Source organism: Macaca fascicularis, chromosome 3 (assembly GCF_037993035.2).
Source record: "Macaca fascicularis isolate 582-1 chromosome 3, T2T-MFA8v1.1".
NCBI lineage: Eukaryota > Metazoa > Chordata > Mammalia > Primates > Cercopithecidae > Macaca > Macaca fascicularis.
In genome coordinates this window covers 182,140,073-182,161,949 of record NC_088377.1, presented here as the reverse complement: position 1 = coordinate 182,161,949, position 21,877 = coordinate 182,140,073, and the positions used below count along the sequence as shown (strand labels likewise).

Sequence of the window (21,877 nt, the reverse complement as noted above, 5' to 3'; positions counted from 1 at the left end):
CGCTAACTGCGGACTTTCGTCGCTGGGGTTTCGAGCCCAGGACACACCTGTACAGACCCCCCGCTAGCCCCGCCCCTTTCCCGGAGGAGACGTCCCCTCCACCAATCAGCGGCGCCGTGGGCGGGCCGCGGGCGCGCACGCTCCGGGCCCGCAGTTGAAGTGGCGAGAGCGCTCAGAGAAGCGACGCATAGCAGGCGGGGACGGAGCGGGTGCCTCAGTGTCCTTCCCCTCCCCTCTCCTGGCCTCGCCGTCCTCTCCCCGCAGCCGGACCGGAACTATGTGATCCCGGAAGTTCCGGGGCCTTTGCTGTGTGGGATAAACAGTAATGGCGGAGGCTGCAGCTCCCGGAACAACAGCCACAACATCAGGAGCAGGAGCGGCAGCGGCGGCGGCGGCAGCAGCCTCCCCCACCCCGATCCCCACAGTCACCGCCCCGTCCCTGGGGGCGGGCGGAGGGGGCGGCGGCAGCGACGGCAGCGGCGGCGGCTGGACTAAACAGGTCACCTGCAGGTAGGACGTTGCGCGGCGGAGCGCCGGCCGCGGGGAGGGGGCCGCGGGCCGAGCCTGCGGCGCGGGAGGAGGGAGAGCGGCCGGCCGGCGGCGTGAGGCGCGGGAGGGCGGGGACCGGCGTTGTCTCGACCTCTGCAGCCCTCGCGGCCGCCGCCGCCGCCGCCGCGTTCCCCCAGTCACTGCGTCAACCCCCGCTGGGCCGCGGAGACCTCAGCGCTGTCCGCGGAGGCCTGGCGGTGCGCGATTGCTGCGGAGCCGCGGGACTGCACCGCCGCTTACCCTTCCCTGAGCGCTGCCTGAGCTGGCTGCGAGTGCATCGGAGAGAGGTGGGCTGGCTCCTCCCCTGCCGCTGGAAGGATGCCCCCGCCGCTGCCTCCGGCTCCCGGGGCTCGGGAGGTGGGCTCTTCCAGCCGGTCTCCCAGCGATCCTCTCCGGGCCTAGATACCCCGCCGAGGGCCCCAGCGAGCTTGCCTGGCTCCCGGCCCTCTTCTTCCTCCGTGCCATCCGTTTGTAACGTCTTTCCACGTCCCTCGGTCCCTCCGCCCCCCATCCTCCGCCCAACTGTGAGAAGAAGCTTTTGTATTTCTTCTTTGTTTGTTTGTCGAGGTTGGCGGTGCGAGCTTTGTCTTAGAAGCAGGCGTTCGGGGGCCGGGGTCGTCTTCTCCACCCGTGGGTTTTTGAGCTGCAGATTATTACCCTCCCCCAGCACTGTGTTCCTCTTTTGAAATTTACGCATCTTCTGAAGGGCGTGAAAGGGCTCTTCGCTCCCGGAAGAGAGAGGTTTGGTTTTGGTTTGATATGCGAGACTTAAATATTAGAAAAATTAAGGGATGGCGGTTGTATGGATGTGTACGCTTGTAAAAAAAAACTAGCTCTACGCAGAAGAGGGCATTTAATTGTACGTTTTTTATATTCCAGTTTTTAAATAGTGATCAGTAGCGACTGTAAGCTTTTCATTTTCTATCAGTTGAATAAATCAGCTGAAATGCCGGTTTTCACCTAGGTGGTGTAATTTAAATGCAAGTATGTAAAAATGATTCCTAATAAGAACTTGTAGTATTAAGGGTGAAATTTGAAACCTTCCCAGTCTTTGCTGGGATACATTTATCCTGGCGACCTTTGAAGCTCTCTCAGCCTTTGATATGATACATTTGAGGTGTGAAAAATAAGCTTAATTATTTTACATAATGGGATGTAGAAAGCAGAAACGCAATTTTAGATCACTTGTCTTATTCATCGGTGGATTGTAAAAATGGAATATTGCAAGGAATGATGATTTTAAAGTTTCTACTCATGGAGCAAATTATTTGAGTATCTGTTTCCCTTTTACAATGCTACAGTTGATTTATATGTGCTAGTTACGTCTTTTTAAAATTGAAGCCGGCCTGTCCGGGTGGCTAGGTCGGCGGTGGCTCACGCCTGTAATCCCTGCATTTGGAGAGGCAGAGGCGGATCTCCTGAGGTCAGGAGTTTGAGACCAGTCTGGCCAACAGGGTGAAATCCTGTCTCTACTAAGAATATGAAAATTAGGCCGGGAACGGTGGCTCACACTTGTAATCCCAGCACTTTGGGAGGCCAAGGCAGGTAGATCACGAAGTGAGAAGTTCAAGACCAGCCTGGCCAGGATGGTGAAACCCCGTCTCTACTAAAAATACAAAAAACGTTAGCCGGGCGTGGTATCAGGCCCCTGTAATCTCAGCTACTCGGGAGGCGGAGGCAGGGAGTTGCTTGAACCCAGGAGGCGGAGGTTGCGGTGACCCGAGATCACACCACTTCACTCCAGCCTGGGCGAAAGTGAAACTCTGCGAAAAAAAAAAAAAAGACCTTAGATTTACCAGTTTTTGGGGTTTTTTTGTATAGCTTTTGCTTGAGACTTTTGTTGTTGTTGTGCAGATTACTTGATAGGTCTGGGATTTTAGTGTTTGACATTGTTTTCGGTTGTTCTAGGTACCAACATGATCTCTTAGTAAAAACTATATTCTCATTTGGATAGAGGAATGTCAACTATGAGCTTTTTTTTTTTTTTTTTGAGACAGTCCCCCTCTTGTTGCCCAGGTTGGTGTGCAAAGGTGTGCTCTCTACTCACCACAACCCCTGCCTCCCAGGTTTTATTGATTCTCCTGCCTCAGTCTCTGGGATTACAGATGCCTCAGTAGCTGGGATTACAGGCATGCACCACCACACCCGGCTAATTTTGTGTTTTTAGTAGAGGGCTTTCTCCATGTTGGTCAGGCTGGTCTTGAACTCCCGACCTCAGGTGATCTGCCCCCCCCTTGACCTCCCAAAGTGCTGGGATTACAGGCGTGAGCCACTGCCCCCGGCCTATGATCTGTATTGTACACTTTGAGCTCTCTGAGAAGAGCAGGGCCCTATTTTATCTGCAGGACTTTCCTCAGTTCCTGGCATAGAGCAGATACTCAGTAAATGCTTGAATGATGTTGATAAAGCCATACTTAGAATTACCCACTTTAACAGGAACTTTGTAAGATTCTTCTCCTTTCATTTAAAAAAAAAATTGTAAATTACTAAAGACAAAGTACTTAATAGAACACATGTGTATCTTTGTTGTTTTCTTTCTTTTTTTTTTTTTTTGGGACGGAATCTCGCTCTGTTTCCCAGGCTGGAGTGCAGTGGTTGTTTTCTTTCTTTCTTTCTTTTTTTGGGACGGAATCGTGCTCCGTTGCCCAGGCTGGAATGCAGTGGCAAGATCTCGGCCCACTGCAACCTCTGCCTCCCGAGTTCAAGCGATTCTTCTGCCTCAGCCTCCTGAGTAGCTGGGATTATGCCCGGCCACATGTGTGTCTTTCTGGAACTTGACCTTGTTCAGTCATTCAGTAAGTAAACATTGCACGCCAGCAATGGGAGACACAATATTAGGTGCTCAAGAGAGTGCAGACGTGTATACTATATTATAAATAAACATTTTCAATGTTTTCTAGGTAAACGTCCCCTAAAGAGAATCAGGTAGAGGTGTGGTTTAGTGTTTGTGCTGATTTCTCCCTATAGCACATCCCTCCTGTATCTAGGAATTTGACTAAAGCTGTTTTCTTCACTTAGGGTGTAATCCTCTTAAGTTAGTTTTGATTAGAATGTTTTTAATTGCTCAGAATCACCTGTATTTTCTTACTGGTTACATTTTTTCTGATGTTTCTCCCGAGGTTTTCATTGTGTTTTACTTCTGCTGCTTAAGTAAAACCTAAGAATACCTTTCTTCAGAAACTGTGTTATGCTGCCACCACCAGGCTGTTTTTCGTATCTTTTATTACAGGAATACTAAGAAATAGAAATATGCTCATTGCATCTGCTACCTTGAGTTACCTTGAGTGTGTGCAGTTAGAACAGTTAATACTTAAAGAGAAGTTGTAATTTGAATTTAGACCCCGCTTTATTAGAGTGCTTCTGTAATGGTAGATGAGTGTTCTGGTAGTTGAAATAATACACAAAAATCGAAGGTTTTTTGATTTTTATTTTTTGAGATAGGGTTTCTCTCTGTCCCCTAGGCTGGAGTGCAATGGCAGTGTCTTGGCTCATTGCAGCCTCCACCTCCCAGGCTCAAGCAATCAAGCAATCCTCCCGCCTGAACCTCCCCAGTAGCTGGAATTACAGGCACATGCCACCACCCCGGCTAATATTTGCATTTTTGGTAGAGACAGGGTTTCACCCTGTTGCCTAGGCTGGTCTTGAACTCCTAAGCTCGAGTGTGTTTCACCCGCCTTGGCCTCCCAAAGTGCTGGAATTACAGGTGTGAACCACCATGCTCGGTCTTGAAAGTTGTTCTTTTTTTTGAGACAGAGTCTCTCTCTGTAGCCGAAGCTGGAGTGCAGTGGCATGATCTCGGCTCACTACAACCTCTGCCTCCTGGGTTCAAGCAATTCTGGTGCCTCAGCCTCCTGAGGAGCTGGGATTACAGGTGCGTGCCATCACGCCCGGCTAATTATTTTTATGTTTAGTAGAGATGGGGTTTCACCATGTTGCCCAGGCTGGTCTTGAATTCCTGACCTCAGGTGATCCACCCGCCTCGGCCTCCCGAAGTCCTGGGATTACAGGAATGAGCCACCGTACCTGGTCTCAAAAGTTTTGAAAAATGTGGTTAACATAACTTAAAAATCGGCTGGGCATGGTGGCTCACGCCTATAATTCCAGCACTTTGGGAGGCCAAGGCAGGCGGGTCACTTGAGGTCAGGAGTTCGAGATCAACCTGGCCAACATGATGAAACCTCGTCTCTACTAAAAATACAAAAATTAGCTGGGCGTGGTGGCGGGCGCCTGTAATTGCAGCCATTCTGGAGGCTGAGGTAGGAGAATTGCTTGATCCCAGGAGGCGGAGGTTGCAGTGAGCCAAGACTGTGCCACTGCACTCCCGCCTGGGTGACAGAGCGAGACTTCATCTCAAAAAAAAAAAAGAAAGAAGAAAGAAAGAAGGAAATCCTTCTAGAAATTCTTTATCTGAGTGCTGTGATGTCCATAGTGAAATTTATTACTTGGAAACTACCTAGTGATTGTGAGAGGAAATAAGTAATAAATATTTAGATGGTATTAAAAGGTTATGCAGCTGGGAAAGAAAAATTAATTTGCTATTGGTACCGTGATTCACCATCACATCTAGCTGTCTTCTACAGCCTTTTATTCTTTTTTTTTGAGACGGAGTCTCAGTGGCATGATCTTGGCTCACTGCAACCTCTGGGCCCCCCACCCACCGCGGGTTCAAGCAATTCTCCTGCCTCAGCCTCCCGAGTAGCTGGGACTACAGGTGCGTGCCACCATGCCTGGCTAATTTTTTGGTTTTTTGTATTTTTAGTAGAGACAGGGTTTCACAGTGTTAGCCAGGATGGTCTCGATCTCCTGACGTCGTGATCCACTTCCCTCAGCCTCCCAAGGTGCTGGGATTACAGGTGTGAGCCACCATGCCCGGCCTAATTTTTGTATTTTTAGTAGGTAGAGGGTTTCACCATGTTGGCCAGGCTGGTTTTGAACACCTGACCTCTGGTGATCTACCCGCCTCAGCCTCCCAAAGTGCTGGGATTATAGGTGTGAGCCTCGGGGCCCACCCTACAGCCTTTTATTCTTTCTTTTTTCTTTCTTTTTTTTTTTTTTTTTTATTTCCCAATCTCAGATGATCCGCCCAATTTAGCCTTCCAAAGTGCTGGGAATACAGGCGTGAGCCACCATACCGGGCTATATAGCCTTTTATTCTATTTACTTTTTTTTTGTTTTATGATAGGGTGTTGCCCAGACTGGCCTTGAACTCCTGGCCTGGCCTCAAGCTATCCACCCACCTCAGCCTCCAGAGTAGCTGGAATTACAGGCATGAGCCACCACCCCGGCTCTTCTACCTTTTTCTTTTTCTTCTCTCTCTGTCTTTTTTTAATCTAAGATGGAGTTTTGCTCTTGTTGCCCAGGCTAGAGTGCAGTGGTACAATATTGGCTCAGTGCAGTCTCAGCTCGCTGCAGCCGCTGCCTCCTGGGTTCAAGTGATTCTCCTCTCAGGCTCCTGAGTAGCTGGGATTACAGGCTTGTGTCACCACGCTCAGCTAATTTTGTATTTTTAGTAGGAACGGGTTTCACCATGTTGGTCAGGCTGGTCTCGAACTCCCAACCTCAGGTGATCCACCTGCCTTGGCCTCCCAAAGTGCTGGGATTACGGGCGGGAGCCACCGCGCCCAGCCTTCTACCTTTATCTGACAAGTACATATTATGTGCACAGATAGTAGGAGATAATAGGGGGAATAAACCAGTCTTTACCCATCAGGAATTTATAATCTAGTTTGATAAACAGTGTACTCACTCATTAAAAGTTAAATATCAAAGTAAGAAATGTCACTGCAGATGAATTGATTAAATGCCATATCTATAATTTATAGAAATTCCTAAAGAGGTTGTTAAGATGCCTAGAGATACTCTGAGGGTGCTGTATGGTTCTCTTGTACCCTTACAGGGTAACTTGGCAGTTTGTTTTCTATCTTGGAGGCCACTATTAGGTTTCTAAGAGGCACAGCAGTAGGGGGATTCTAGTAAATTTTGTCTTTATTACTGGACAGTGTCTCTCATGGAGTCAGTCTGCACGGTGGAAGGAACTTCAGAAATAATATATGGCCCAGGCTTTCACCAAAGGCAAACTCAACTTGGGTAGTGACATTAAGGTGAATTTGGATGATGGTTTTTTTTTTTGGTGGTGTCATTTAAAAACAAGACACCTACTTATATTCATTGGGTTTTGTTTGGAGGAGAAATTCTTTGACGTAGACTATCTTTTTTTTTTTCTTTTTCTCTCTTTTTGAGGTGGAGTCTCTCTCTGTTGCCCAGGCTGGAGTGCAGTGGCTCAGTGGCGCCATCTCAAGCCCAGGAATCTGAGACCTGCCTATGCAACATAGCGAGACCCCCAGCTCTACAAAAAATTAAATTTGAGAGTTACTTGTTTAACATCCATAGATAATACATGTAGACATTTCTGAACTAGGAAGACAGAAAAGCCCTACCCAATTTTCTTTTTAAGGTGGAGTCTCACTGTGTTGCCCAGGCTGGAGTGTAGTGGCAGGCTCTTGGCTCACTGCAACCTCCGCCTCCCGGGTTCAAGCGATTCCCCTGCCTCAGCCTCCCGAGTAGTTGGGATTATAGGCGCCTGCACCACGCCCGGCTAATTTTTTTATTTTTAGTAGAGATAGTGTTTCACCATGTTAGTCAGAATGGTCTTGATCTCCTGACCTCGTGATCTGTCCACCTCAGCCTCCCAAAGGTGCTGGGATTGCAGACATGAGGCAGCGAGCCCGGCCCTTTCTTTGTGTTTATTTCGTGTGTTTATGTATTTGATGGTTGAATATATTAGCCATGAATACTAATTGGTTTTAATCTTTTCAAGGATTGGTTTTAATCTAGTTTTGTGGTCCTTTGTCTCACAGGTATTTTATGCATGGGGTTTGTAAGGAAGGAGACAACTGTCGCTACTCGCATGACCTCTCTGACAGTCCGTATAGTGTAGTGTGCAAGTATTTTCAGCGAGGGTACTGTATTTATGGAGACCGCTGCAGGTAAGAATGTTTATAAATTTGTTCAGGGGTGGGTTGGAGGAAAAATGTAAAAGACGTAATTCTGATAGCTTTATATGTCATTGATTAAAAATAATGCTTTGAAAATGACTCTTGACTGGGCAGTGGCTCATGCCTATAATCCCAGCACTTTGGCAGGCTGAGGTAGGAGGATTGCTTGAGCTTGGAAGTTTGAGACCAGCCTGGGTAACCTAGTGAGACCTCGTGTCTACAAAATATAGAAAAATTAGCTGGGCATGGTGGTGTGCATCTGTAATCCCAGCTACTTCGGAGGCTGAAGCAGGAGAATTGCATGAACCCGGGAGATGGAGGCTGCAGTGAGTCAAGAGCCTGCCACTACACTCCAGCCTGGGCAACACAGTGAGACTCCACCTTAAAAAGAAAATTGGGTAGGGCTTTTCTGTCTTCCTAGTTCAGAAATGTCTTAGGTGTATTATCTATGGATGTTAAACAAGTAACCCTCAAATTTAATTTTTTGTAGAGATGGGGGTCTCGCTATGTTGCATGGGCTGGTCTCAGATTCCTGGGCTCAAACAATCTTCCTGCCTTGGCCTCGGGAAAAGTGTTGGGATTACAGACATGAGCCACGGAACCTGATCCACCCCCAAATTGAGTAACTTAAAACAGTGAACATTTATTAACTCAGTTTCTGGGGTTGTGGATTCTGAGTGCCTTAGCTGGATGGTTCTAGCTCAGAGACTCTTAAGAGATGGTAGTCAAAATTTTAACAAGGGTAGTAGTCATCTGAAGACTTGATGGGGACTCCAGGATATATATATATATATATTTTTTTTTTTTTTTTCTTTCTTTCTTTTTTTTTTGTGAGACAGAGTCTCGTTCCTCTGTCGCCCAGGCTGGAGTGCAGTGGCAAGATCTGGGCTCACTGCAACCTCTGCCTCCCAGATTCAAGCAATTCTCCTGCCGCAGTTTCCCGAGTAGATGGGATTACAGCTGTGTGCCACCATGACCGGCTAATTTTTTATATTTTTGGTAGTGACAGGGTTTCATCATGTTGGCCAGGCTAGTCTCAAACTGCTGACCTCAAGTGATCTGCCCACCTCGGCTTCCCAAAGTGCTGGGATTACAGGCATGAGCCACGATGCCCAGCCAGGATTGTTTTTTGTTTGTTTGGTTTGGTTTTTTGTTTGTTTGGTTTGTTTTGTTTAAGACAGAGTCTTGCTCTTGTCACCCAGGCTGGAGTGCAATGGCACGATCTCAGCTCACTGCAACCTCTGCCTCCCAGGTTCAAACAATTCTCCTGCCTCAGCCTCCCGAGTAGCTGGGATTACAGGCATGCACTGCCCCGCCCAGCTAATTTTTGTATTTTTAGTAGGGACAGGGTTTTCACCTTGTTGAAAGGATGGTCTCAATCTCCTGACCAGCCCACACCAGCCTCCCAGAGTGCTGGGATTATAGGCATGAGCCATCACGCCCAGCCCACACACCCCACTAACTTTTGTATTTTTAGTAGAGAGGGGGTTTTACCATGTTGTTGGCCAGGCTGGTCTCAACACTTGCGCTCAGGCAGTCTGCCTGCCTGCCTCTGCCTCCCAAAGTGCTGGGATTAAGGCCTGAGCCACCATGCCTGGCCCACATGGGCCTTTTCATAGGGATGCTTTAGTGTCCTTGCTGCTTGGCAGCTAGCTTTCCCTAGAGCAAACAATTTAACAAAGGAGACACCACAATGCCTTTTATGACCTAGTGTCGGGAGTCATGTAGTGTCACTTCCACTGATTCTGGACTAAGTCCAGCCCACATGTAAAGGGAGAGGATTGGGCTCCAACTTTTGAAGGGAGACATGTCAAAGAGTTTTGCACATACTTTAAACCACTACCCTCGGTAAGACTTGACAGTGTTATAGTCAATGTTTTTTTGTTGTTGTTGAGATGGGTCTGGCTCTGTCGCCCAGGCTGGAGTGCAGTGGCGCGATCTCAACTCACTGCAACCTCCGCCCCCTGGGTTCATGCCATTCTCCTGCCTCAGCCTCCCGAGTAACTGGGACTGCAGGCGCCCGCCACCATGCCTGTCTAATTTTTTGTGGTTTTGGTAGAGGTGGAGTTTCAACGTGTTAGCCAGGATGGTCTCGATCTCCTGACCTCGTGATCCGCCCATTTCAGCGTCCCAAAGGACTGGGATTACAGGCATGAGCCACCGCGCCTGGTGTCATAGTCAATTCTACTGTCATTATCAGAAAATCTAGTGTGAGTCACTGGGTTCAAATGATTAGAGTTCAGAACCTGACATTATTGATGGGGTGGGATATTAATATTAAGTCATCCCACATCTGTTTATTAGAGAGTCCAGTCAAGATGGGGGTGAAGAGAAGATCTTTTTCAAATGACTGTAGGATTTCAGAAGTTGATCCCATGAAAACTTTATTTAGTTGTTATTCATTTTGCCCTCTGCTAATTTGTCATTAGAGTATTGCTGAAAAGGGGGAAAATGACACAGTGACATTATTCTCAAACTCTCCACCAGGTATGTCTTTTTTTTTTTTTTTTTTTTTTTGATACAGAGTCTTACTCTGTCGCCAGGCTGGAGTGCTGTGGCATGATCTTGACTCACCGCAACCTCCGACTCCCTGGTTCAAGCAATTCTCCTGCCTCAGCCTCCCGAGTAGCTGGGATTACAGGCATGCGCCACCACACCCAGCTAATTTTTGCATTTTTAGTAGAGATAGTTTCGCTATGTCAGCCAGGCTGGTCTTGAACTCCTGACCTCAGGTGATCCACCTGCCTTGGCCTCCCAAAGTGTTGGCGTGAGCTACGGCGCCCGGCCTCTCCACTAGACATGTCTTCTGCAGTCCCACTATAAAAGGCAGAAAAAGTAGTGAGAACTTCACCCTACAGTGATGAATGGGGAATCTTTGTGGTGGTACAGTCTCTGCAGGTATTGAGGCTAATTGTAAGGGAGCTGTGTTCCTTGAACTGGGTTCCAGTCTTTTGAGAGTTACTGCCAACTGTTACTGGGGCAGGAGGAGTTGAATATTGATGAGAGTGAAGAATCCAACCTCCCAAGCAGAGGGATGAGAATAGACTTTGAGATAGAATCAGAAGGCTATAGTTAATTAGCATTTGGTCCCTATTTCAGAAGAAGTGCTCATCTGAATGGACTGTGTGGATGAGTGAATGGAAAAATTGAAGGTTAAATTGAAGACATCTGTGCTAAGCCCTAGGCTTTGCATATTAACCAGCTTATTTTTTCAGGCAACTTTGCCAGCCCCAAATAGTTTTGAGACCAGAAGAAATTAGGTAGGTTCCCTATTTTGGTGAGCCTCTGATGTTGACGCAGATGCAAATGGCTCAACTTAAAAGTTGAAAGGGACTAGGCACGGTGGCTCACACCTGTAATCCGCGCACTTTGGGAGGCTGAGGCGGTTGGATCACTTGAGGTCAGGATTTCAAGACCAGCCTAGCCAACATGGTTAAACCCTGTCTCTACTGAAAGTACAAATATTAGCTGGGTATGGTGGCATGTGCCAGGAATCCCAGCTATTTGGGAGGCTGAGGTGGGAGAATCACTTGAACCCCGGAAGGTGGAGTTTGCAGTGAATCTAGATCTAGGCAACAGAATGAGACTTCATCTTAAAAAAGGGCGGGGGGGGGGCGGCTGGGCATGGTGGATCACGCCTTTAATCCCAGCACTTTGGGAGGCTGAGGCAAGTGGATCACCTGAGATGGGTAGTTCGAAACCAGCCTGACCAACATGGAAAACCGCGTCTCTACCAAAAATACAAAATTACCCAGGCATGGTGGCGCATGCCTGTAATCCCAGCTACTTTGGAAGCTGAGGCAGGAGAATCACTTAAACCTGTGAGGCGGATGTTGTGGTGAGCCAAGATCGTGCCATTGCGGTCCAGCCTGGGCAACAAGAGTGAAACTCCGTCTCAAAAAAAAAAAAAAAAGCTGAAAGGAACCTTAATTGTTTTTTTTGTTTGTTTCTTTCTTTGTTTTGAGATCGGGTCTTGCTCCCTTGCCCAGGTTAGAGTGCGATGATGTGAACATGACTCACTGCAACCACCACCTTTGGCTAAGTTTTTTGTTTTGTTTGTAGAGACAGGGTCTCCCTATCTCACCCAGGTTGGTGTCAAACTCCTGGCCTCAACTGATCCTCCCACCCTTGCCTCCCAATATGCCGGGATCATAGGTGTGAACCCACTGGGCCTCCTGACCTCTTAGTTTTCTTTTTAATAAGGATGTAGCTGCCTCTTTTTTTTTTTTTTTTTTTTTTTTTTTGAGACAGAGTCTCGCTCTGTTGCCCAGGCTGGAGTGCTGTGGCGCGATCTCAGCTCACTGCAAGCTCCACCTCCCGGGTTCACACCATCCTCCTGCCTCAGCCTCCCGAGTAGCTGGGACTACAGGCACACGCCTCCATGCCCAGCTAATTTTTTGTATTTTTAGTAGAGATGGCGTTTCACCGTGTTAGCCAGGATGGACTCCTCCTGACCTTGTGATCCCCTTGTCTTGGCCTCCCAAAGTACTGAGATTACAGGTGTGAGCCACCGCACCCGGCCATAGCTGCCTCTTTTCTAAAACTCTTTAAAGGATGAGCCAGAATTGAGCTGGGTTTAGATCTCATAGCATAAAGTGAAAGAATGTAGAGAAACTATAGTAGTAGTCTACTTGAAAGTTTGGTGATAATTGTTGATTACAAGCTGATATAGGTGATTATTAAAAGATTGATTATGGACTAGCTAAATAAGGAATCTTAAAGAGAGGCTTGCTCTGTGATCTTGTTTTCCTATTAAAATTATATCTAGGAACTTAAACCTACTCCTTACTCTTTTTTTTTTTTTTTTTTTTTTTTGAGACGGAGTCTCACTCTGTCGCCAGGCTGGAGTGCAGTGGTGTGATCTCAGCTCATTTCAGTCTCCGCTTCCTGGGTTCAAGCGATTCCCCGACCTCAGCCTCCTGAGTAGCTGGGACTACAGGCGCCCACCACCATTCCCAGCTAAATTTTTTTGTATTTTAGTAAAGACAGGGTTTCACCATGCTGGCCAGGATGGTCTCGATCTCCTGACCTGGTGACATCCACCCGCCTTGACCTCCCAAAGGGCTGGGATTACAGGCATGAGCCACCATGCCTGGCCACCTACTTCTTACTCTTAGTGTTGGGATCCTTTTATGTAACTTGCTCAATGCCCAGGGATTTCCCTCTTCATAGAGGGAGTAGATCATTGATAATGAAGGATAGCATCGTAGCCACAGCAGTTCAGAGGATTTTCTGCATCAGTGTTTTGTAATGATGGTGCTGTTGTTTAGTGAGGCCAGTTCTTTGTTGCTGTTTTGGGACTGTTCTTTGGGACTGTTTTGCATATTGCAGATACCTAGTATTCTCCCAGAATGCCATTAGAACTCCCAGTCTTTGTTTCTGGACACCCTCTGGGGAAAGGGGCGATATTGGCTTGGTTGACTTCTTTCTTTTTTTTAAGACAGTCTCGCTGTGTCGCCCAGACTGGAGTGTAGTGGTCTTTTTTTTTTTTTTAAACAGTCTTGCTATGTCGCCCAGACTAGAGTGTAGTGGCACAGTGTCACAACCTCCACCTTCCTCCTCAGCCTCCCAAGTAGATGGGATTACAGGCATGTGCCACCAGGCCTGGCTAAATTTTGTATTTTCAGTAGAGATGGGGTTTCAATATGTTGGCCAGGCTGGTCTCGAACTCCTGCCCTCAAGTGATCTGCCTGCCTTGGCCTCCCAAAGTGCTGGGAATTACAGGTGTGAACTACTGTGCCTGGGCTGGCTTAGCTGACTTCTTGTTTGGAGTTTTGACTTTTGGACCAGCTGAAGAATCTGATACTTTAAAATACTAAAGGCCACAGAAGCAATGGGGTGGGGGTTGTAAACCAGCTGGGGAAAGAGAGGGCGTCTTCTCTCGCAGAGACAGAAAAATTGATTAAACTTCCTTACACATTTATACTAGGCTGGGCGGGGCAGATCACTTGAACCCAGGAGACCAATGCAAAAACCCCCGTATTTACAAAATAAAAATTAGCTGCGTGTGGTGGTGTGTACCTGTGGTCCCGGCTGCTGGGGAGCCCAGGGAGGTTGAATGCAGTGAGTTGGGATCGTGCCACTGCACTCCAGTCTGGGTAACAGAGCGAGACCCTGTCTCAAAGAAAACAAAAGATAGAAAGTGTGTAAAAATAATTTTTTTAGGCCGGGCGTGGTGGCTCAAGCCTGTAATCCCAGCACTTTGGGAGGCCGAGACGGGCGGATCATGAGGTCAGGAGATCGAGACCATCCTGGCTAATATGGTGAAACCCCGTCTCTACTAAAATATACAAAAAACTAGCCGGGCGAAGTGGCGGGTGCCTGTAGTCCCAGCTACTCGGGAGGCTGAGGCAGGAGAATGGCATGAACCCGAGAGGAGGAGCTTGCAGTGAGCTGAGATCCGGCCACTGCACTCCAGCCTGGGTGACAGAGCAAGACTCCGTCTCAAAAAAAAAAAAAAAAAAAAAAATAATTTTTTTAAAAAAATTATCTTTTAAACCAGAGTTGTTTTGTTTGTTTGCCCACCACCATACCCAGCTAATTTTTGCATTTTTAGTAGAGATGGGGTTTCACCACATTGGCCAGGCTGGTCTCGAACTCCTGACCTCTGGTGAAAGTGCTGGGATTATAGGCGTGAGCCACCACGCCCGGCCAACTGCTTACTTTTGATTTTTTTCTTAGATATGAACATAGCAAGCCATTGAAACAGGAAGAAGCAACTGCTACAGAGCTAACTACAAAGTCATCCCTTGCTGCTTCCTCAAGTCTCTCATCGATAGTTGGACCACTTGTTGAAATGAATACAGGCGAAGCTGAGTCAAGAAATTCAAACTTTGCAACCGTAGGAGCAGGTTCAGAGGACTGGGTGAATGCTATTGAGTTTGTTCCTGGGCAACCCTACTGTGGCCGTAGTAAGTATTCTGAAGAAGAAAATAAGAGTTAGAGGGCTTGGATAGCAGTTCATCCATTTGCTTAGCTTTGACAACTTTCCCCTTTCTGATTCCATTCCTTTTTTAGTTTAATCTTAGTACAGTACTTTAATTTGGATTACCTAAGATTTACAGATAGAGTGAAGGAAACTTTGAATCCCAGTGAAATGAATTCAGAATGTTTTGAAAAACTGAATCCTCTCTTTAATGAGTACTTTTTGAAATTAAATTTCAATTACCCAAGACGTAGATAAAGAAGCAGTGTTTTTTGTTTTGTTTTGTTTTACAAGTCTAATCTTGGAAATACCAGCGTTATAAATCTGTAGCCCAGGCTAGAGTGCAGTGGCCGGATCTCAGCTCACTGCAAGCTCCGCCTCCCGGGTTCACGCCATTCTCCGGCCTCAGCCTCCCGAGTAGCTGGGACTACAGGCGCCCGCCGCCTCGCCCGGCTAGTTTTTTGTATTTCTTAGTAGAGACGGAGTTTCACCATGTTAGCCAGGATGGTCTCGATCTCCTGACCTCGTGATCCACCCGTCTCGGCCTCCCAAAGTGCTGGGATTACAGGCTTGAGCCACCGCGCCCGGCCAACATTCCTTTCTTTCAAGTGAAGAAATTAGTTCAGTAGACTGTTTTGGTATTTAATTGCAGTTTTATTTTCATTTTTTGAAGTTAGATTCTCAGTTCCCTTATAGTTCATGTATCTGCCTTATCGTTTGGACTTTTATCACCCTCTTACACATTTTCAGCTGCACCTTCCTGCACTGAAGCACCCCTGCAGGGCTCAGTGACCAAGGAAGAATCAGAGAAAGAGCAAACCGCCGTGGAGACGAAGAAGCAGCTGTGCCCCTATGCTGCAGTGGGAGAGTGCCGATACGGGGAGAACTGTGTGTATCTCCACGGAGATTCTTGTGACATGTGTGGGCTGCAGGTCCTGCATCCGATGGATGCTGCCCAGAGATCACAGCATATCAAAGTAAGTCTTTAGGGAGTGTGTGTGTGTTATTAGGTGTGATAATCATTATTTGCCTTTTCACAGCATGGTGGGTTTATTTCAGAGAAACATTTGATGAATTGAATGGTTATCAGTGAGTAGGGAAGTTTTCCTTCCTTGGGCTTCTTGGATGCTTTATCAAGAAGTCCAGTGAACAAAATTAACTGGGCATGGAGGCGTGTGTCTGTAGTCCCAGCTACTTGGGAGGTTGAGGCAAAAGAGAAAAAGAGGTCATACTTCCAGAACCTCAGACTATGGACTTCTAACATTTTTTTTCTCTTTTAAAAAATAATGTTTCTGAGATTCACGCTGAACATATTTAATCTTTTGAAAATGCACATTTCATTGGTTTTTAGAATATTTACAGAGATGTGCAATCATTGCCATTTTACAAATTTTAGGATACTTTGATCATCCTACACCCATTAGCAGTCACTCTTCGTTCCACCCTTCCTCCAGCTCCTGGCAATAACGAATGTGCTTTGTCTCTGGATTGGCCTATTGTGGACATTTCGTATAAATGGAATCCTGTAATGTGGTCCGTTGTGACTGGCTTCTTTCACTTAACATACTGATTTCAAGGTTCTCCGTGTGGTTGTGTGTATCTGTTCTTAGTTTTGATGGCTGAATTATTGTCATTGTATGACTAGACCACATTTGTTTTTCTATTCATGAGTTGATGAACACTTAGGTCATTTCCAGTTTTTGGCTATTATGAATAAGGCTGCTAGGAATATTGGTACATAGTTTTTTTGTGAAGATATGTTTTCAGTTCTCTTGGGTATATATACCTAGGAGTGGAATTGCTGGGTTACATAGGAACTCTATGCTTTATGTTTTGAGAAACTGCCATACTTTTCCATAGTGGCTTTAGGATTTTACATTTCCAGCAGCAATGTATGGGAGCCAGGGTAGGTTCAGAAGACAGTGTTATTACAAACTTTAAATTTATTGGAGCAAAGTTTGCTTCTAATCATTTCTATCTCTTTTAAATTTCCATCTGTTTAAATTTGGTTGTAGGGGGTGAGGCATGTTATGAGGTAGACATAATTTGATCCCCTTGTTTGTTTGTTTGAGACAGTCTTGCTTTGTCGCCCAGGCTGGAGTGTAGCAGCACAATCTCGGCTCACTGCAGCCTCCGCCTCCCTGGTTCAAGCCATTCTCCTGCCTCAGCCTCCCGAGTAGCTGGGACTACAGGCGTGCACCACCATGCCCAGCTAATTTTTGTATTTTTAGTAGAGACGGGGTTTTGCCATGTTGGCCAGGATGGTCTCAAACTCCTGACCTCGTGTGATCCACCCAACCTTGGACTTTATAAAATATGATGTCCACACAAAAATTGGTACATGAATGTTCTTGGCAGCATTATTTATAATAGCCCCAAAGTGGGCTAATCTAACCTAACCTAAGTGTTCATCAATCTGTCAAGCTGAGTAGTTGAAAAATCTCGAAGATGTTTTTCTTTAAAGGCACAAGAGAGTTACGTGCCTGTCACCCTTATTTTCTGACAGGTTTTAACTAGGGTCTTAACCTCATGTAGAAACCAGAAATAACAAACACTGTGGGAAGCTGTCTTTAATGTAGTTGAGCTCCAGGTTTGGGGCAGAGAAAATTGGGTAATTTTTCCATTCCCAAAGTTGAGTCTTCATAGTTTGATTTTCTAGTATTGTTAAGTACCGCCGCAAAACAAACAAACAAACAAAAAACCCAAAAAACACCACACCTGTGTTTACTAGTCAGCAAAGCTAATTTTTGTGTCACCTTGGGAACATTGTTTTTTCAGTTGACTGTTTGATTCTTTGAACGTGCATCATTAACTGTTGGTCAAGTTTTTCAGGATTCAATGACTCGATTCCACTTGTTCTCTCTCCACCTTCTCTAGTCGTGCATTGAGGCCCATGAGAAGGACATGGAGCTCTCATTTGCTGTGCAGCGCAGCAAGGACATGGTGTGTGGGATCTGCATGGAGGTGGTCTATGAGAAAGCCAACCCCAGCGAGCGCCGCTTCGGGATCCTCTCCAACTGCAACCACACCTACTGTCTCAAGTGCATTCGCAAGTGGAGGAGTGCTAAGCAATTTGAGAGCAAGATCATAAAGTGAGACTCCTCCCCAGTCTTCATTTGTGCTTTCTCTTTTGGGGAAGAATTTAGTAACTTGTGCCAACTTTCAACCAGATGGACCGCATTTAAATGCATGCATTTTATCTTGAAACTGGGATATTCTAATGGGGATTTCTTCTTTGTATTTCAGCTAGCTTCTAGGTTAGTTGGTCTATCTACCTACTTTTATTTGAATGAGGAAACCTTGTGTATCAGTTAGTAGAATCTTCGTGCTTTTTCTGAGGAGATTGTGTTTAATGGATTATTAGCCAGTTTAGGCTCAGTGAACAAACTGATCTAGCTCTGAATGTATGTTTCCTGACGTTTTACATTTTCCACTTTCCTATTCCATTCATTAAGCTAGCCAATAATCCACCATCCTTTAAAGATTGTTCTCATAACTGAACAAAAACCACATAATCTAAACAGAGCAAAGCTACAAGAAATAAATTTATTTAAACGAAAGAAAAAGGAGTCTGTGTGAAATGTCTTCTTTTGTTTTTGTTTTTTACCTAAGTTATATTAAAAAAAAAACGAACTGGCTAGCCGTTGAGTTGGATTTATAAAGGAGGTTGTTTTGCTTGAAAGAAATGGTCAGTTGTGTGACAGTATGTGGAACCCTTTCAGGAAATGCCCACGTGCCTTTCAGTTAAGTCTTTAAGTCTGGAGGCGACACACCAGGGTGTGTCCTTGAAGAGTGGGCCTGTGAAAGGGGAATTTGCATTGCAGCCTGTTCATTGTTTCCCAGGTCCTGCCCAGAATGCCGGATCACATCTAACTTTGTCATTCCAAGTGAGTACTGGGTGGAGGAGAAAGAAGAGAAGCAGAAACTCATTCTGAAATACAAGGAGGCAATGAGGTATGAGCACTGCAGCCTTTTCTCAAGCGAAGAGCCCAACAGAGCTTGGGTTCACTTTGAAAAGAATGGTGCTGCATTATACACTCCTACCTCCTTCCTACCCTTCTTTGACTTCCCAGGAGAGTTTATTTTGTCACCCTGATAACACTTACCCAGTACGTATCTTGCTATAACACAGTCCTTGGGGTCCATACCAAGGGACTGTGTTATAAAGAGGTCTCTATTGTTGACAAGGCCCCACGAGTGGGGTTCTACGTTATTCTGAATCCATGTCATAGCTGTCCTGTGTTCTTGTGTGTTGGCTTTCTAGAAGATTTTCTCTCTATGGCATCTGCTTGTACTAGAGCTATTAACCAGCATAGACTTGAACAGAGTTATCGGTTTCTAGTTAGTGTTTCTTGCATTGGCACACACATGTTCGTAAGAACACATCTTGGGGAGGGCTGTAAGCTGACATACTGGTTCTATCCCTACCTGTTTAAAGAAACCCCGGATGATAGTCAAATACAGACCTGAAATCCACTGTGAATAAGGGTTGCGATATTTTCCTTTCCAGCAACAAGGCGTGCAGGTATTTTGATGAAGGACGTGGGAGCTGCCCATTTGGAGGGAACTGTTTTTACAAGCATGCGTACCCTGATGGCCGTAGAGAGGAGCCACAGAGACAGAAAGTGGGAACATCAAGCAGATACCGGGTAACTCTCACTGTTTTTTTAAAAGAGGGGAAATTCCAAGGTATCAGTTGAGTCCTGCACATACTGGGGTAGGGGAAGGAAAAGGTTAACGCTCAGATCTGGGAGCGAAAGTGTAGAGTATTAAAGGAGGAAACAAACCTCAGAAGCCTGGGAGGGATAGGAAAGGAAAAAATGTGTTAAAGTTCTAGCCTAAACAATTTCCATCAAGTAACCATAGGGGAGGAAGTGGTAAATGGAAACCCTAACTGAGAAGTCTGGTTCGTCATGCCCTCTGGTGTGCTGGACGTTTTGCCTTATAAACAACAGGATAGAAGATACTGCTCGACAGTGCCATCCCTATCATGGCCTTGTTTTTTACAGGCCCAACGAAGGAACCACTTCTGGGAACTCATTGAGGAAAGAGAGAACAGCAACCCCTTTGACAACGATGAAGAAGAGGTTGTCACCTTTGAGCTGGGCGAGATGTTGCTTATGCTTTTGGCTGCAGGTGGGGACGACGACCTAACAGACTCTGAAGATGAGTGGGACTTGTTTCATGATGAGCTGGAAGATTTTTATGACTTGGATCTATAGCAACCTTGCGTGGCGTGTGAACTGGTCTGCTGACCCCAGACAGCAGCTGTGCCCTGTGGTGGTGCGGCAGGGCCTGTGTTCTCTCCTAGGCAGGCCTCTCAACTCCAGGTGCTGTCCTAAGAATTTTTACCCAGGGCCTGTCTTCTCAACCCCTCACCTTTCCCTGAGGAGTGTGTTGTTTTCCCTGTTGAAAAAAAGTTACAAAAATAAATCTTAAAGTTAGTTTTTTGTAACACAAATTTAACTGTCAGACAGTTAGTGTAGGTGTGTTGCGTCATCTGTTTTCAACCAGATTGCGTTTATGGACTTTTCACACACTCATTTTGAGGACCCCAGGTTCAAAAGTAAAAGCAGTGGCCCTGCTTTGGGGTCCAAGAATAGGAGTGATGGGTGAAGGGACCTAAGCTGGCCAATAGCCCTCTGCCCCAGACATGGGATGTGGATCCTTGAGGTTTCTGGTGAAATCTGCACATCTGTGTTTTTTTTTTTATCTGTTCCCTACCCTGTAATCCCTACCACGTGCACTTGTTCTGTGGTTTTGGTCTCTTGTTTAATTGCACACAAGTAATACTACTGGGTAACCAGAATCAGGGGTGAATGTGTTGAGATTTCTACTGTTTTGCATGATAGGAAAATTGAGAAAGAATACATATAAAAGATAGAGAGGCATAACATCAATGCAGAGTTGGAAGTTGACTCCCAAGGGCTGACATGGTGTGTGTGAGTGTGGGTGTGTGATAAGCTTCTCATCCCTGCATAGATGCAGTATTCTTAGCCTTAGTAGAAAAACTTGGTTTAGTGGTTTAAGCCTTGTGTGACGGATAGATCTTAAAGGGCAAAGCAGTATATTGGTAGTTGTCAATATAGCAGTGCTAGCTCTGTCTATATAAATAGAGAAATGGGGTTAGCCATAGAGGTTAAAACTACCTGGTTATCCCATATATTAACACAAACTGGGTCTTGGATACACAGTTGTATTTAATGTTTTACGATCTAGCCTTTCCAGTACAGGCACTTTCTGAGAAACCTTTGTCCTCATTTGGGGCATTTTGTTGTCGGGTTTTTAGTGTTTGTTTTTGTGAGTATCTGCCTCATTCCACCCCTGAGCTTTCAGGTAGACAGATGTGGTTCAAAACTCTGTTCTAAGGTGTTTATTGTAGTGGAGTAATGGGTTTGCAGTGATAAGTCATACTTTTCCACCGAAGGGGAGGGCTTGGGAGAATCCCTGAGACTAGCTAAAGTTAAGTTGTTGGAAGAATTCCTTGATTGGAAATTTTACCTTTGTGTTTTGTTGCTCTGTTTCCTGAAAGTAACTCGGGGATGCTCCTGGTGTGTCCATCTACTGCTTTGATTCCTTGGATCCCGCTCATTCTTTCACTTTAAGAAAAAACAAATAATTGTTGCAGAGGTCTCTGTATTTTGCAGCTGCCCTTTTGTAAGAAGCACTTTTCCCAAATAAAACAATTTAAAAAAAAAAGTTGGCTGTTCTGTGTAATGAGCTGTTTTGAAATGTGCCAATGTCAAAGAATAATGATTTTCTTTCACTCACTCTTCGATTGGTCTCTTGTCAGGTATTCGTGAGGATAGATAATTTGAGAAATGTGTGAGAGAGAGAAAGAGGAACCTTAACTAACCGGGGTCATCAAACAATTCTATACTTGAAAATGTTCAAGACTAACGCTGAGCCGCCTGATCAGCAAAAGGCACCAGCAATTTTCTGCCACCATGCACTTGTGGTTGAACTTGCTTCATGCCCTCAGATAACGGGGGAAGGTCATAACATAATTGTGTTTTGAAAGCTTGTTGTTCTGCATAATTATTTTGTGATTTTTTTTTTTTTTTTTTTTTTTTTTTTTTTTTTTTTTTTTTTGAGACAGAGTCTCGCTCTGTCTCCCAGGCTGGAGTGCAGTGGCCGGATCTCAGTTCACTGCAAGCTCCGCCTCCCGGGTCCACGCCATTCTCCTGCCTCAGCCTCCCGAGTAGCTGGGACTACAGGCGCCCGCCACCTCACCCGGCTAGTTTTTTTTGTATTTTTTAGTAGAGACGGGGTTTCACCGTGTTAGCCAGGATGGTCTCGATCTCCTGACCTCATGATCCACCTGTCTCGGCCTCCCAAAGTGCTGGAATTACAGGCTTGAGCCACCGCGCCCGGCCTATTTTGTGAATTTTTAAGGAGTTTTCATTAT

General features: G+C 45.9%; 1 protein-coding gene across 8 annotated transcripts; it reads left to right on the top strand.

The window, feature by feature from the left end:
• Positions 1 to 305: 305 nt before the first annotated feature.
• MKRN1 (makorin ring finger protein 1) lies at positions 306 to 21,085 on the top strand. 8 transcript variants are annotated; one of them, XM_065542672.2, is made up of 10 exons: positions 306 to 510; positions 3,199 to 3,344; positions 5,152 to 5,260; positions 7,407 to 7,535; positions 14,226 to 14,455; positions 15,220 to 15,446; positions 17,347 to 17,561; positions 18,313 to 18,423; positions 18,980 to 19,118; positions 19,479 to 21,085. In XM_065542672.2, exons 4-10 carry the CDS (start codon positions 7,414 to 7,416, stop codon positions 19,689 to 19,691), a joined length of 1,257 nt encoding a protein of 418 aa, XP_065398744.1. In that variant the 5' UTR covers positions 306 to 510; positions 3,199 to 3,344; positions 5,152 to 5,260; positions 7,407 to 7,413; the 3' UTR covers positions 19,692 to 21,085. The 8 variants fall into 8 exon arrangements, with proteins under 8 accessions (XP_065398744.1, XP_065398745.1, XP_065398746.1 ...); XM_065542673.2 differs by lacking the exon at positions 3,199 to 3,344; XM_065542674.2 differs by lacking the exon at positions 5,152 to 5,260.
• Positions 21,086 to 21,877: the final 792 nt, after the last annotated feature.

Bases quoted from the DNA above. Each gene is read 5' to 3' on its own strand.
- MKRN1 (XM_045388237.3), top strand. From the start codon at position 326: ATGGCGGAGGCTGCAGCTCCCGGAACAACAGCCACAACATCAGGAGCA. The intron at 15,447-17,346 runs GTAAGTCTTTAG...CACCTTCTCTAG, and splicing joins AGAGATCACAGCATATCAAA to TCGTGCATTGAGGCCCATGA. The intron at 19,119-19,478 runs GTAACTCTCACT...TGTTTTTTACAG, and splicing joins GAACATCAAGCAGATACCGG to GCCCAACGAAGGAACCACTT.